This window comes from Saccopteryx leptura, chromosome 6, assembly GCF_036850995.1.
Source record: "Saccopteryx leptura isolate mSacLep1 chromosome 6, mSacLep1_pri_phased_curated, whole genome shotgun sequence".
NCBI classification, from domain to species: Eukaryota; Metazoa; Chordata; class Mammalia; order Chiroptera; family Emballonuridae; genus Saccopteryx; species Saccopteryx leptura.
The window spans coordinates 41,903,871-41,916,562 of record NC_089508.1 but is presented as its reverse complement, the minus strand read 5'-3'; the positions used below and the strand labels follow the sequence as shown (position 1 = coordinate 41,916,562).

The following is a 12,692-nucleotide window of genomic DNA, read 5'->3' as shown; positions in this document are numbered from 1 at the left end:
CCCCGTACAAGTCTTTGGCCGCAGCTCCCGGTTCGGTTTCCATGGGACACTCCACTGCCAATCCTCGTGCGGAACTGCTCTTCCTGACCCCTCAATTTACCAATCAGTGTTCAGTCAAGCACATCCGGAGTCTTTTCTACCAATCCTTTTTCTGGAATTGCTTACTCAATACCTGATTCTCCAGTGATGTTAGACCTCGGAAACAGCCAATCATAAGTGGAAGATGTCCTACCTGCTGTTTTTCGCACCAATCAATTAAGTTTCAGAGCTACATCCAATGAGGACGGCAGGTAGCGAGCTCCAATCAGAAGCTCTTCGGCGTCATGAGCAGCCAATAGTAGTTCGTGTAGAAGCGAGTCTGCTCAACAGCTTGTTATTTGGTGGATTGTGGCAGTAAATTGGGCGAGTGGGGAACCGGGCGCAGGAACTGCCGCCGCGGCCGGGAGTGGTGCTGCCCCGCCGGGGGCCCACAGGGGTCAGTGGGGCGGAAGACTCGGGAGCTGACAGCGCGCACTTCACCGCAGTTGGTAGGTGGGGAGGAGGGAAGTGGGGGATACTGAATGGACCAAGTCGCTTAGCAGCTGCTGCTGCTGCTGCCCGGGGTCCCGCTGCAGTTGGAAGCTTTGGAGGTGAGGTAGGGGGTGCTAGGCAAGCGGTGCGGCGAGCGCAGGGGAGGGCAAGTCGTGCAGCAGCGATAGCAAGTGCGGGAACCGCCACCGCAGCCGCCTCATCGGCCGCTTCCCCGGGAAAATGGCTGTGGGGCTGGCCGCGCCGCTAAGTTTGCTTCCGCACCGTGAAGAGCGGGCTGCTTCGGGGAGCCGGCCCCAACTCCGCGGTGCGCCCTCCCCGGTGGAGGCCGAAGCAGGACCGGAGGGTTTGGGGCAGGTACCTCTCCGGGCTGTACAAAAAAGTTGAGGCGGGCGCAGGGAGGAGGCGGCGGCTGCCGCTGCGCGGCTCCCCTCCCCTCCCACACTGTCCGGCCACCTCCCTCCTCTCCGCCCCCCGGCCCCCTCCCCCTTCGCGGGGCGCCCCTCGCCCTCGCGCCTCCCGCGGAAGGCCTCGGCCCCTGCCCCTTCGGGTGAAGAAGCGCTTTTTCTTCCTGACATGGTGCAGAGCGGAGGAAGGAGAGCAATGGCGCCGTGACACTCCGCTGCCGCCACCGCGGGCCCGGGGCGGGCCGAGGGGGCCGAGCGCTGGAGGCGGGGCGCGGGCCGAAGTCGGGGTATCCGGAGGGCAGCCGGGCGAAGGCTGGGCGACCGCGCCTATCGGGGACTAGGGGAAGCCCGAACGGCGCCCTGTCCTTTTCCAGAGCGATCGGTCCTGAGGATCCGAGTTGAGCATTCCGGGTCAAAGTGGCGAGCGAGGCGGGGACGCGGTGGGCCGCTGGCGAGGTCCGGGGCGGAACGGGCGCCGGCGGGGTTCTGGCTGCCTCCCCAGCTCCTGTGTCCCAGTTACCCTCCGAGGGGATCTTCTTAGCCCATTGCTGGTGAGGGTTCTGCGCCTCTCCGCTGGCGTTTGTTTACTTTCTTTCCCTAGGTCGTTTCCTCGTGTAGACTGATTCTGGCTTCTCTTTCTCCTCCCCTTGGTTCTAGCGACGGAGAACCTAGCTGATTGAGCTGGAACCCCATAGGTCACCAGGAAAAATGAAGGTAAGTGGAATCAGCTCTGCTCTGAACCTCGTGCCCTGGACGCTGCCTGTCGTGAGGCTAGTGCTGTGGAATGTTTTTTTGTTTTTTGTTTTTTGGTTGTTGTTGTTTTGGGGTTTTTTGCTACTCAGAATTGATTCCTATATTAAGCAGCGCTTTCTGAAAAGGAGGACGTGTTGAATGGGTGAGAAATGATCATTGTGTCTAAGTGCGGTCAGTTCGGCCCCTCTCTGAAGCAGTTAGTTTAGAAAGGCTATAGCAGCCTTTCCATTGTTGTCCATTGGGCTAGTATTTTTAAACACTTCCTGTGTTGGCAGCAACCTTTGCAGAAGTAAAGCTTTTGTCCTGCTTTTGGTTCTTTTGGGGGTTTTTTGGAATTTTTTTTTCTTCCCCATTGCCAGTGTGGTTTTCTAAAGGAAAGAATATGTGGATTGTGTAAGGGAGCGATCGTTTTTTTTGCTGGGGATCAAGTGAAATTCTCTAGCCAAAATTTTTTGTATTCTTAGGTAAAATAAAATAAGTCGTTATAATAAGTATCTTTATACACATAGCCAATCTAAAAATATGTATATACTTCCGAACACAACTAATACTGCAAACATATGTGATGTTCAAAGGTAAAGGAAGGTGTAACAGTCTGTACTGTTGTAGCATTGAATGTTTTAGGTCCGATATTTACTTGCTAATAGTATTCTTCAAATTGCATTATCTGTAAATACACTAACTTTAAAAGGTACTTAATTCCTTAGTCATTTACAGTTTCAATGTATGAAGCTCTGAAATACAGCATTTCCCCAAATTTACTCTTGCTTTCTTATCTCCTTGAAGTGACACATAATAACCTTTAATGTTACTTTGCAAAACTTACTGGAAAATGAAAGTCATTTTCTACTTAAAATGTATCTCTTAAGGGTACATTGTAATTTCTGCACTTGGCAATATTGAATCAAACTTGTATGAGCACAGTTACCTTTTGAAAAAAAGGTAAAATGACAGCTTGAGATAGCAATCAAGATTAAAATGAATTGTAGTATGAAATTTCTCATATCTTTCAGTGTATCTTGTGGCTGTTGGCTAAAAGTAGACATTTCTTAGTAAAGCTTTATGCACACAACACGCACACACATACATAACACACACATGCACATATATATAGTAGATATATACCAAAAAGTAAATTGGTATGTCTATACGTCTTGAGTCATTAGTGCATATCTCTGCATTCATCAGACTTAAACTTTTAAAGTACAGCTTTTAGACATTTTTTTCTAATAATGCTTTCTTTACTAAAAGAATTGATTTTTCCCCCTCTGAACAATTCTACCATATCCAAAAAGATGTTGCATTTAGCTCTGTTAATAAATATTTAATTATGTGTTGTTGTTGTTGTTTTTGTTAATTTTGATAGCATTCTGTTAATTTGAAAACAAAGTTTTCTGGATGCCATAATTGAATAACAAAGTGTTATGAGACATTTAATATACATATATTTTTCCTGGGTTTTTTTTTATTATAATTTCTTAAATAAGTTGTAGAATTACTGAAATATCTTATATCTGGAGGGAAAAATTATTGTATTTTTCTACTGATACTTTCCTGTTATAATTTAAAATGTTTTATGTTTATGAAATAAAGAACTATTAATAAAGTGTTTGCTTCAGGGCACTTTTCAAATATTAGTGATATTAATAAACAAATACTATTCCCGTTTTTGTTAATTTAAACACAGAACCTTATGAGACCTGAGGTTGGAGTGGGGGAAAATAGTAGTGAAATTCACATTTTCCGTTCCTTTCCTCAGGCGGCAGATGAGCCTGCCTACCTGACAGTGGGAACTGACGTAAGTGCCAAGTACCGAGGTGCCTTCTGTGAGGCAAAAATTAAGACTGTGAAACGGCTGGTAAAAGTTAAGGTAATTTTCTTTCTTTTCATGCAAGAGCTTTATTAATTTTGTATTGAAAAGTGTTTGGGATGAGGGGAGACTGCAAATCAACATTTTATTTATTGAATTATTATTTCTCTTACTGAATCCATTACTATGTGAAAGCACTGTTATATAAAACTATAGGGAAAGCACATTAAGACTTGAGAAATAACTCAAAATGAGAAATTATTTCAAATGCTTCCGTGCAAATACCATGTTCATGATACTTCCGATCATGTGGAGTGGTCCTATTTGTGGTATCATGATTACTTAGGCTATAATCTGTTTTCTCCTTTTTCATAATGTTCACGTTGAGACAAGTTCAAGTGATTAGGAAAAATAATACAGTGGGAACTATGTTTTCAAGACATCATTAAAAATTATTTAGAAATTTTATTTTTAAGATGCTTTTATGACCAGAAAATAGTTAACACATTATTCTTGTACAATATTTAAAATATAGAAATGTACCAAAGGATTAATGCCCACTGCTAACCTCTCAGAAATACTACTGTTAACACTTTTTTTGGTTTCCTTACAGTAATTCTCTTATATAAATGTTTTTAATAATCTTAGTTATAGTTCATTAATTCAGTAAACATTTATTAAGTTCCTGTAATATGCATTGATATTTGCTAACTGCTGGGCCTATAGCGAGAAAGCAGGACTCGAGCCTTCAAGGAGCCCACAGTTAATGAGAGAGACAATAAACATAAATATAAGACAATATAATAAGTATTATAATAGAAGTAACCACAGGATGCTAAGAAAGCATAAATTAAAGACGTTGTTACATTATTACCATAAATGTATTATATTCAAAGTAACTAATTATTATACAAAATTTTTTTCAGGTGCTCTTAAAACAGGACAATACTACACAATTGGTACAAGATGACCAAGTAAAGGGTCCTTTAAGAGTATGTATATTATACAGTTTAAAATTTGAAATAATAATAATAAATTCATACAATAACTTATTGAATTTTATTTTTAGATACAATTTTAAAATTTCATAAGAATATTAGAGAACAAAAATACAAATGTGATTTTATATAGTTAGTATGAATTATATTACAATGGCTATGTCCTTAAGAATGTTAAATATCTTACAGAAGGATATCTTAATATATGTAAACAGGAGTTTTGTGTAATATAAGAACCAAAAAAATCATATGACACAGTGTATACGTCATATATGATTGTTTACTAAGTAATACCTGTATACTAATGTCATAAATCTGAATCTTCTGTTCTATTTAACTTACCAGGTAAACTATGTTGACTTCGTAATTTAATTTAATGAATACTTATATTATGTTTTCCATTCATTTTTGGTCATTTGTTTATGTAATTTTGTTATGTCTCAGTACCAGTTTGGTTAATATTTGATACACAAAGGTCTAGAAACTAAAAGAAGGTCAACTGGTCTATCTCTTTCTAAAAGTTCCCTTAAATACAAATGCTGAATCCAGTATATCTATGAAGGAGAATGAAGCTATTTTTGCTTTGTTGTATGGTTTTTTAGTTTTTATATTCCACAACTTTCTTGAAGACAATGTGTTATAGTAAAAAGGCATTGAATTAAGACCTGAGTGACTGGGTTCTCATCCTGTACTCTGCATATCATCTCCTCTTGGAGCCACAATTTTCAATGTGTAAAATAGGTGTATTAATAGCTTCCTTATGCCAAAAGGGTGCTCAGATTGCTTGATAAATGTATAAGCATTATAAATGATAAAGATCTAAGCCAGTGTGAGGTAGAATTATCCTAAATATTATTTTTTCATACACAAGTGATCGTGATTTGGTTTGTTTAAATTTGGTAATGAAATTTTGATTTTGTGTTTTAGGTTGGAGCTATTGTTGAAACAAGGACATCTGATGGATCCTTTCAGGAAGCTATTATCAGCAAGTTGACAGATGCTAGTTGGTATACTGTGGGTAAGTAGTTAAGTAATAATTTAATCCATAGGATTTGATTTGGGGGTTGCATATACTTCTATTTTGTAAATACACTGAATTGTTATGTTAGCAGAGAAATATGTATTCTTTTCTGTCAGTTTACTTAATACAGTTGCCTGAAATTTTATTGACAACCTGCTACTCACAGAAATAATGATCTCTTATAGAACTTGGGCATTTGTGGCTAAAAGTACATTTCATTTAGGAATGTACTTTTTAGGTTACCTTGATATTTCTTTTCAAGAAAGTTAAATTATATTGTTATTGCTGTTTTATAGATAAAGTCAATACTACTTAGTATGGTAAATAATCAGACTTTTTAACTTTTTCTGTAATTACAGTTGAGATTGGCATTGTAACTTTTTATTGTGTTGCTGCCTGTTTTGTATAAAGGTTGTATATTACCATACATATTATAGAATTTACAAACTAAAATAATTCCAACAAGAGTAGATTCTAGCCTAGGTAAAACATAGCTTAATTTTTGAAATGTGATACAGTGAGAGCTCTCTTACTAACACCTTTCAAGAAAAATATAAGCGTGCTAGCTTCAGCAGCAAATATACTAAAATGGGAATGATACAGAGATTAGTATGGCCCTGAGCAAGGATGACATACAAAAAAAAGAGAGAGAGAGAGAATATGCTAGTAATGTGAATGCACTCTTAACATTTCATTCATACATAACTTTATACTGGCTTTAAACAACTTTACTGTAGTGAGTGGCAACAAGTGCCATAATACAAGTAAATTAAAACCTAAATGTAGTTCTTAAATAGTTGCTATCATTATGTTGATAACAATATTAGCAATTAACATTTTTAACTTTTCTCTCAGTACTTTGAATTCTGCAAATAATACCCAATCCTTGGTTTTACACAGAACCTCTATAGCATTGTTTGGTTTTTAACATTATGTCTTGGTATAAATAGTATAATGATAGTGTTGTGGTTTCCTTATAGAATTAGCTCTTAGGCTTTTATTTTCCTTGACTTGGTGCTTTGGTTAAAAATTGTATTTCCTGTGGTTTTTTTTTACCCCCTGTGGCTTGTATTAGAACTAGGGGCTATTTACTGTACATAAAGACTATTTTCGTTCCATTTTTATTTTTGGACCTTGTAGAAGATGGTGTTGGTTCACAACGGTCTATAATTCTGAACTACAAAATTTAAGGAAGCTTTTTTATGCCTGTTGGTAGTTGTTGGAGATTTAAAAACTAAGCTAATAAGGCAGTGGTAAAAATAACAGGAGTTGACATGTACAGAATCATGGGAAATTATATGATGCATGTTCAAAGATAAAAATTTCATTCTGTTCGGTACCCAGTATCGAGGTTGCATTCACAGTACTTGTGTACATTTTATGAATTATAGTGCTCACGCTTCTGCAGAAGCAGTACTTTTCAGGTTATTACATTCTTGATTTCTGGACCCCAGAATAATCCTTCAATTATGAATAGCAATCTCTATCCTTTACATGAAAGGCATTTTAGCATTACCAAAAAGGAATTGCTACTGAGCTTTCTCTGTGGTGATTTTCTATGATGGATAATTATAGATGAAATTGTATAATTCTTGTTCTCAAAGAGCTTAGAATTGTAATTGCATATAATTCATGTATCACAGTCATTAGTGTACATAAGAATCACTTGGTGCTTGTTTAAAAAAATGAGATTTGAGAACCCCAAATCTCTCCAATTTAGTAGATCTGGAGGTGGCAACCCAAGAATCTTTATTTATATGCACAATGACTGAATCTAATGTGGCTGGTACACCCTTAGAAAAACAAACCACACTTGGAGAAACAGAAACTTATTCGGGAGAAATTTTATATTTAAGGTTTTTGCATCTGTGTAATGAGAGAGAATGACCTAAAAATTTCAGGCTTTAAGAGACACTTTTCGCTTAAGTATATTCAATATAGAGCTCTGCTATGAAGAATGTTTACATATTGAAGGATGTAGACCACATAAAGAATGATTTGAATATAACAAGCTTAAGAGATGGCAAAATCTCTTACAGGTCATGAACTTTCAATATTTTTCTTTAATTGAGTACCTACTACCTATTGGATTTAATTGCTCTTTTCTGAAATATTTCTTGATTTCTAGGTCATAGGTAAGTGTTGCATAGGTAGAAACAGAAAGTTATACAAAGTATGAATGTTCTTCATGACTGTTTTTTAAAGAGATCTTGGAATTATGTCAGATTATTAAAAAAGAAATAAAGGAGGATATCTTACTGCTGGTTTGGCTCAAATAGGAGTTATAATCATTGGTGATCAAAAGTTAGCAATGAGGCCCTGGCCTGTTGGCTCAGTGGAGAGAGTGTTGGCCTGATGTTCAGATGTCCTGAGTTCAAACCCTAGTCAGGGCACACATGAGAAGTGACCATCTGCTTCTCTTCACCCCTCTTGATCCCCTCTCTCTCTCTTCCTCTCTCACAGCCAGTGGCTCAGTTGGTCCAAGCATGGGTGTCAAGTGCTGAGGATAGCTCGGTTGATTCAAGCATCAGCCCCAGATGAGGGTTGCTGGATAAATCCAGCTAGGGCACAAACAAGAGTCTGTCTCACTATCTTTCCTCCTCTCACTTAAAAAAAAAGTTAGGTATTAATTTGTCCTGAATAACCAATTTTGAAACAGGTTATAGATCTACCATAACTTTTTTTTTTTTTTTTTAGCAAGAGAGGGAGAGACAGGACAGGAGAGAGAGATGAGAAGCATCAACTCATAGTTGTGTCACTTAGTTCATTGATTTATTCTCATATGTGCCTTGACAGGAGTGGGGATAGGGGGCTCAAGCTGAACCAGTGACCTTGGACTCAAGCCAGCGACCTTTGGGCTCCAGCCAGTGACCATGGTATTATTTCCATGATCCCACGCTCTAAAGATCCTGTGATCCAAGCTGGCGACTTTGGGGTTTCGAACCTGGGACCTTAGTGTGCCAGGTTGATGCTCTGTCCACTCATTGTGCCACCATTGGTCAGGCTACTATCATTCAATTTTTAAAAATTTAATAATACCTTGCCCACTGATGTTGCATAATAAATAACTCTAGCTCAAGGATATTTTTGTTTCTTGATCCTTGGAAATATTTCCTCTTTCTATCATAAAACACTGCTTCCTAGCATAGTTTGTTCATTTGGCAGATCTTTTACTTGCATTCAAGATAACAAATCTGTAATGTATGGAAGTGTGTTATCTGTCTAGTTGTTCAAAGGTATCAAAATTTGTAATAGAATTCATATCTATACTTAAATGTTGCCATTAACTCATAGTAAACACAACTATCAATAAGACAATTCTAAAACTACTCTTTTTTATTTTTTTACCTTTTTGGAAAATGAAAATAACACATTGAATATGAAAAATGAGGAAAATGTAAATGAAAAAATTGCCATTAAATTTAGTAATTTATACATAAAATGTGTGTAGCTATTATATATGAAGTTTAACACTAAAATCTATTTTACTGTGTGTGTGTGTATTTTTTTTTAGAATCAGAGAGAGGGGTAGACAGGGACAGACAGACAGGAACAGAGAGATGAGAAGCATCAATCATTAGTTTTCATTGCACATTATGACACCTTAGTTGTTCATTGATTGCTTTCTCATATGTGCCTTGACCGTGGGCCTTCAGCAGACCAAGTAACACCCTGCTCAAGCTAGCAACCTAGGGTCCAAGCTGGTGAGCTTTTTCTCAAACCAGATGAGCCCGCACTCAAGCTGGTGATCTCGGGGTCTCGAACCTGGGTCCTCGGCATCCCAGTCTGACACTCTATCCACTACGCTACCGCCTGGTCAGGCTTACCATATGTATATTTTTGTGACATTTTTAAGATTCTTAATTTTTTCATATCCTATTGTTACTGTTTTACACATCAGTTGTATCAGATCTCATGATATTTCTAGTTTAGATTAAACTGGTGAATGGACTGACATATTTTTGGAATGTACTGCAGAATTATAAGGTTTTTAATTTAGTTAAAGCCTGTTCTAACAAATGTTGTTATAACTAAAATCAACCACAAAATGGTTTCAAAATTAGGTGTTTATTTCATTGACTAGAAAATCATTAAGAAAAAAAGCACTAAACAACAAAGAAATCTGTTCAGTCCTGTGACTGGTTTTAACCCATTGTTTAAATGGCCTTCCATAAGACTTAGCATTCCCCTATTTTGTTAATATAATTAGACATTTGAATGTTAACTTCTTAAGTTTCTAGGTTCTTGAAGTTTTTGACCCTAGCTGTTAAGGGATTTACGTAGTTCTCACAGATGATTTTCTGAGGAACAGGACTATTGATTTTACCTAGGGAAGTTTTGTTGTGTTTGGTGTTGTTGTTTTTTACAGAGACAGAGAGTCAGAGAGAGGGATAGATAGGGACAAACAGGAACAGAGAGATGAGAAGCATCAATCATCAGTTTTTTGTTGCAGCACCTTAGTTGTTTTTTGATTGCTTTCTCATATGTGCCTTGACCGCGGGCCTTCAGCAGACCGAGTAACCCCTTGCTCGAGCCAGCGACCTTGGGTCCAAGCTGGTGAGCTATGCTCAAACCAGATGAGCCTGCGCTCACGCTGCTAACCTCGTGGTTTTGAACCTTGGTCCTCCACATCCTAGTCCAACACTCTATCTACTGCGACACCACCTGGGCAGGCTAAATTTTAAAGTTTTTACATCGTCATGTGAAATATTTGTTCATCATAACTACGACACAGATATAATAATATTTATTTTTACAGTGTCAGAATTCTTGACTTCCTACCATGTTTACTTTATGCCTTTGCTTCATCCCCTTTTATATAAATTGTAGCTCATTGATTAACCTTCTGATTCTCAACTTCTTTATCTATAAAAGGAAGATAGTGATTCCTGTCTTGCAGAGGCTGCTGTGAAGATCAGGACATGGTAGAATTTTAATAAGTGATAGTCAATTACATAGTGGATAAAGTTAATTTACTTCTATTATCTCACTATCCTCCAGCATCTAACAGTGTTATGAGAACAGCAAATTTTTTGTATTTAGTAATTAGATTAGATCCTGCTTGCTTTTGTTTCTTTGAATTCTAACAGTTTAGGGTTGGGTATTATATATTTGTTTGGATTGGCATTATTTTGCCTAGTATGATTGTTAATCGAGAGTCTTACCTTTATCATTTTTCTCAAATTAAGTTTTAGTATTTATATATAATACAATAACAGATACTACCTTTGTTATATCTGTTCTGTTGCTCAGTGGATAATCTGTTTAAGAGCCATTTTTTGCAGTTATAAGAAATTTCACAGGATTACTAAATTCTAATAGTCTTACTGTTTTTCTCTTGGCATGCTGTAGTATACATCTTTAACTAAAAGAAGCTAAATTTACTTTATGCAACAGTTAATTATTTCACTTTTATCAAAATGCCAGGGTAATTTTTTGATGCCTACAAATTTGTGGTTTTTTAATGATTCTTGGAAGTTATAGAGAGAACTTATAGATGGGACTTTATGGTTTTGATAATCAGAGATGTCATGATTAATAGGTCCATTATGTGGTTGAGTTTTCTATTTGCTTATGAAGTTACATGGCTTTACAGACTTGTTTAAAGTACTCAAATACACACATATGTATAGTTTTATGAATTAAAGTCTTACACTATTTCTCTCTATTCACTTGAAGTGGAAAGGATTCCTATGTAAAAGTGAAACTTTCCTGTAGCTACTTCAGATCTTTCAATAAAGTAGTAAATTGAGTAATTAAAAAAATGTTGTTTGTGCTACAATCCTCTTTTAAGAGTTTTCTTTGGTTATTACATTATTTTTACTTCTGGTAAAATCTGGTGAGTGAAATCAATTTTTTCCTTCAAAAATCTGATTTATTTTTAAATGATTATTTTAAAAGACAAGAACTAATTATATTAAATTGTTGAAATTTCTTATCAAAACATTTTGATTTGGGCCACCATTGATAAATGATAAAAAACTGGAGAAGATTTTGTTGAATAAATTTGGTATTATTAATTGGTCTTATATTTTCTTCCTCACACCTCCACTTAAATGTGTGTCTGACTTAAGTGTGTGTATGTCACTATCTTTGGTATTCTAGACATTAAGGAAAATTGGAACCTTAAGATTTTATTTTTTTAAAACATTTTATTTTTTGGTGTGCTTATAGACGTTAGCACTAATGTGAAGAATTATTTTAAGTTTGATATGATAATTTTGTATTTTGAACTTTGTAAATAACAGTGGTTTATTAGATTTGATACCATATGAGTCATAATTTTGGTACAAATGTTTGTTGCACTGTTAATCAAGTATAGATTAGTGATATATTTGATGAACGGTGTTTTATCCTGTCATTGTGTCTGTCTGCAGGTGGCCATTAATTTATGCATTATTGACAATATATAAAATAGCTGTTGTGTGGGATAATTATGGTTCTTTGAGTATGTTCTTTAGGAGATTTTAATTGTCTCTGCATTGTCTCCTGCATGTAGGAGAATCTAAGCTTGATATCTAGTCTAAGGAAAAAAAACTGTCTGAGATAAATATTAAAGAATTTGAGTGCTCTTATGATTTGAAGACAAAGTGCTAATAAAATAACCCTTTTAAAAAATGAAAAAAATGCAGGATTATAATTATATAAGTAACAAAGTAAAGGCTCTAGAATATTATTAAATCAAGGTAATGTACAATTTTCTTAAATTAACACTAACCTATTCTGTTAGAATGGAAAAGCATCTAAAATTATGAAAAGCAGGATTCAATCTTAAAATAATCATTTTATGCTTTCCTGTATATATATTATCTTCATACAATGTACAAACATTTATTGATTTGTTTATGCATTTTTTTTAAATTTTTATTTTACAGAGACAGAGAGAAAGTTGGAGAGAGGGATAGACAGGGACAGACAGACAGGAACGGAGAGAGATGAGTAGCATCAATCATCAGTTTTTCGTTGTGCATTGCGACACCTTAGTAGTTCATTGATTGCTTTCTCATATGTGCCTTGACCGCGGGCCTTCAGCAGACCGAGTAACCCCTTGCTCGAGCCAGCGACCTTGGGTCCAAGCTGGTGAGCTTTTGCTCAAACCAGATGAGCCCGCGCTCAAGCTGGTGACCTCGGGGTCTTGAACCTGGGTCCTCTGCATCCCAGTCTGACGCTCTATC

At 36.9% G+C, this 12,692-nt stretch overlaps 1 protein-coding gene and 1 non-coding gene across 4 annotated transcripts in view; both read left to right on the top strand.

Moving 5' to 3' along the window:
• Positions 1 to 358: 358 nt before the first annotated feature.
• The window catches only part of ARID4A (AT-rich interaction domain 4A), a 62,933-nt gene continuing 50,599 nt past the window's right edge, over positions 359 to 12,692 (top strand). For 2 of the 3 annotated variants that reach the window (XM_066388489.1, XM_066388487.1), the window contains exons 1-5: positions 359 to 527; positions 1,593 to 1,649; positions 3,448 to 3,558; positions 4,425 to 4,490; positions 5,424 to 5,514. In XM_066388489.1, coding sequence (XP_066244586.1) covers positions 1,644 to 1,649; positions 3,448 to 3,558; positions 4,425 to 4,490; positions 5,424 to 5,514 — 274 coding nt within the window. In that variant the 5' untranslated portion in view covers positions 359 to 527; positions 1,593 to 1,643. Of the gene's footprint in view, positions 528 to 1,050; positions 1,487 to 1,592; positions 1,650 to 3,447; positions 3,559 to 4,424; positions 4,491 to 5,423; positions 5,515 to 12,692 lie in introns of those variants that run through there. The other variant, XM_066388488.1, reaches the window with a different exon arrangement.
• On the top strand, positions 6,077 to 6,179 carry LOC136377843 (U6 spliceosomal RNA). Its single transcript, XR_010746465.1, has one exon. It is a non-coding gene; the product is annotated as a U6 spliceosomal RNA (small nuclear RNA).